The following is a 3,564-nucleotide window of genomic DNA, read 5'->3' on the forward strand; positions in this document are numbered from 1 at the left end:
CCATACTCCAAATTTACCCCAAGTACTCTTGCTTGTTTGTGCTTCGTTTGTGCTGGTAATATTTTCGTTTTCGCCACTGTCGTTTTTAAAGATTTTTTCCTAGTCAACAGATTAGTCAACGCTGATGGCCATCTCCACAGTAGGCTAATGGGCGTGCCTTTAATAGAGAAATGCACCTTTTCATATGGACCACAGAATTAGAGAAGATTTGTTTTTTATTTGAATTGGTTTGTTTAATAGTAGACATTTCAAGATTTCTATAAATTTATTTATTGTGTGTGTCAGCCGGTTCATTGTTGTGATGCGCTCCATTCACGGAGACTGCATGAGGTGACAGAAAGCACATCCAAAAATGACGGAGTAGCCTATTCTATATAAGTTCTTAAAAAAAAAAATGCGAGAGATTGTGCAGACGCCTCCATATCATATAGTAAGCGTGATAATACTCCCACAAATACTTGAAATGCGCATATATAGCGATTTTATTATTCATATAAAAAAATTATAATAATACCCTGTTTTGGTCATATTTACTATTAATTGCCCAGCTCCCCATCAATGATCTAGCACAGAGACATATAGGTCTAAACTGAACGTGCAAGAGAAGCATTAGCCTACTTTTAATTTGGCCAAAGAAAACTTGTTAAAATCTACATTTTTCTATATTAATTTGTGCATTTTTCAAATGTTTATTAAAGGTGCAAAAAGTCATAAACAAAAATAAAAAAAAAATCTATATTTTACTTTTTCGGGCAGCATTTTGTGTATGGTTCTAATTTCAAATTTGGTTTTCAGGATGGCATTTAAAAATACAACAACCCTTCTTTTTTCTTTTTTCTTCGTCATGGTTAAAAAAGGAAAAAAGAATGGACGCAAAAGTACAGACTACGGACCTGGAAACAGTAGGCTATTGCATGTTTTATTTGTGTGCAGAAACGAAAATAGGCCTATGTATATTAAGTCTATTTATTTATTATTTTTTGGTTTGGTTTTGTAAAGACATAATGAAATAGGCCTAGTTTTTTTTTTCTCGTTTAATTAGCCTAACTGAACGAATATGGCTAGGCTACTAACAATTAAGTGACTGACTATTTCATGTGATTTGGTTTGCCTTTTGAATTTTACCTTATTACTTCAACTCTATTGTTAAAAAAGACAGTAAAAACAAAAATACTACCGGTACAAACCAGCACAAACGAAGCACAAACAAACGAGACTATTGGGGTAAATTTGGAGCATGTTGGGGGGCTGAGTGACCTCAGAATGATTATTAAATATTATTTTAATATCTAAAAAACCAAAGCAACACAAACAATTTTTTTTACGGGCACAAACGAAGCACAAACGATTGAGCCTGTTTTAGGTGAATTTGGAGCATGTGGGGGGGCTGTGTGACGTCATCGCCTATAATTCAGTGTGTAATATTTTAAAACCCAAAGCAGCACAAACGAAAATATTACCGGCACATATGAAGTACAAACGATTGAGCCTGTTTTGGGTGAATTTGGAGCATGTGGGGTGGCTGGTGACGTCATCGCCTATAATTCAATGTCTAATATTTTAAAAACCGAAGCAGCACAAACGAAATTTTTACTGGCACAAACCAGCACAAACGAAGCACAAACAAACGAGACTATTTGGGGTGAATTTGGAGTATGTGTGGGGGGCTGAGTGACCTCAGAATTACCTATAAAATATTATTTTAATATCTAAAAAACCAAAGCAGCACAAACGAAAATTTTTACAGCACAAATGGAGCACAAACGATTGAGACTATTTTGCCGACGTTTTGCGTTGGGTGGGGGGGGCCAACTTCACAGAGGTAGTAGATGTTACTAAAAATTTTAAAATGATACATAATACTTGCTGAAAAGTTTCATACTTTATTGAAACTAACATTACCCTGGTAATGTCACGCTTTGGGGAAAAACTCTATTAATATATATTTATGAAATATAATTCTTTTATGTGTTTAAGTTTGACATTTAGAAATAATTGAAGTAAGTTCTAAAGCCTTGTTGAATGTGAGTAAAAGAAATCTGATACATTATTTGAGATGTGTGTTTGTTTGTTGTGGTACGGAGGTACAGTTTCAAATGTATTTGTTCAGGACTAAAAATCCATGCAGCAATGCTGCCAGGTGAATGTGTATTAAATTCATTAAATCATTTTACAGATCATTGGAGGCAGTGATGATAAAGAGAGTGACCATCTCATAATCAAGAGAAAACTCAGAACAAGAACTGCCAAGAGATAGTCCAAACATTAATTTGATGGCCAAGTATAATGTTTTTTTTTTCTCTCCATATAAATTGTTTATCATATATTTTGTTTAATATCTGAATGTTGTTGAAGTGTTCATATTTGTTTCATTAACACTGGAAATGTTTTGAAATATTTTATAAATGTAACTCAAATCCATTAAAAACAATTTTTTTTTTTTTTTATTCGGCTTTTGATTTCCTGTGATTATATGACAAAATGTGACAAACAAAATGCTGTTCATTCAAAAAAAAAAATGCTTAAAAGCAGATATCATTTGGGTTGCATTTCTTATAAGCTCAGTATGCCCAAAGCATTACTGTCCCTTGATGTTGGATTTCCCATCATTATATCCTTAAAAAAAAAAAAGCCTCTGGTGAGGAAAGCAGTTCCAAACAATCAAGGTGAAGGGGATGAGAATGTTCCAGATGAATGTTTGGGGTCAACTTATTGTATGATAGTCATTTATTTCCTCTGTCAGTAAATGGAGGGTGGCTGTCATCAGAGAAGAGTAAGTAATACATTTTACCTGCACCTCTTGATCTCTGCACTCTACACGAACACAGGTCACACCTGCACTAATACACTCCTCACTTTGCGAGGTGAAATAAATGTGACATTGAAAACACCTTTTTTATGTGAGTGTGTTTGCATGTCATCGTCGTAGTGGCTATGGTTGCTTGCATTTGCAAGTCCATTTGTGGAACTGGGTTGTAAAAGTATGCTGTCCTTAATGTACTCAATAACACATTCAGTAAATGTCCTCTGAGATGTTCCCATTTTCTAGGGACAGTCCCGGTTTTTGGTGTCCCATCTCCTGAAATGTCTCCATTTTATAGCATGACAACAATAACCTGCAAAAAGTCTGACAAACACAACCTTCTGGTTACCGCAGCAATCGTACAGTGATTATTTTCACAAGTAAAGGAGGCCAGAAGCCACTGATTGCTGCTACTTTATGAAAAACTTAACCTGGGTGAGAACAGAGCACCATTATCATCAGTACTATCATCAAAGTACACCCCGATGTGAATAAATAATCAACTAAACAATTACGCTTGGAACAATGATATTTGCAGGCAGATACTTTGTGCTCAAACTGAGTCCAGAACACAATTAAAACTTAGAGCAGTACTAGTAAACAGTAAAGGTTTCACATAAAATAAGTTGTATTTACTGTATACTTACTCATGTGAAAATGAAAAATACTATTCTGTTTTCTATATAATTTATGATGATGTACTTTTTTGATCTGTTTGCTTTTTTTTTTTTTTTTTTTTTTTTTTTGTTATTTTTTTTGTG

At 34.1% G+C, this 3,564-nt stretch overlaps 1 protein-coding gene across 1 annotated transcript in view; it reads left to right on the plus strand.

Moving 5' to 3' along the window:
• kif20bb (kinesin family member 20Bb) overlaps window positions 1–2,396 on the plus strand; it is a 24,914-nt gene extending 22,518 nt beyond the window's left edge. Inside the window, exon 30 of the mRNA XM_016461386.1 lies at window positions 2,177–2,396. Within this exon, the coding sequence (XP_016316872.1) occupies window positions 2,177–2,257 (81 nt within the window). The 3' untranslated portion in view covers window positions 2,258–2,396. The remainder of the gene's footprint in view (window positions 1–2,176) is intronic.
• The last annotated feature ends 1,168 nt before the right edge of the window (window positions 2,397–3,564 follow it).

The sequence above is a fragment of the Sinocyclocheilus anshuiensis genome, unplaced genomic scaffold (genome assembly GCF_001515605.1).
Source record: "Sinocyclocheilus anshuiensis isolate Anshui unplaced genomic scaffold, SAMN03320099.WGS_v1.1 scaffold220, whole genome shotgun sequence".
Classification (NCBI taxonomy): Eukaryota; Metazoa; Chordata; class Actinopteri; order Cypriniformes; family Cyprinidae; genus Sinocyclocheilus; species Sinocyclocheilus anshuiensis.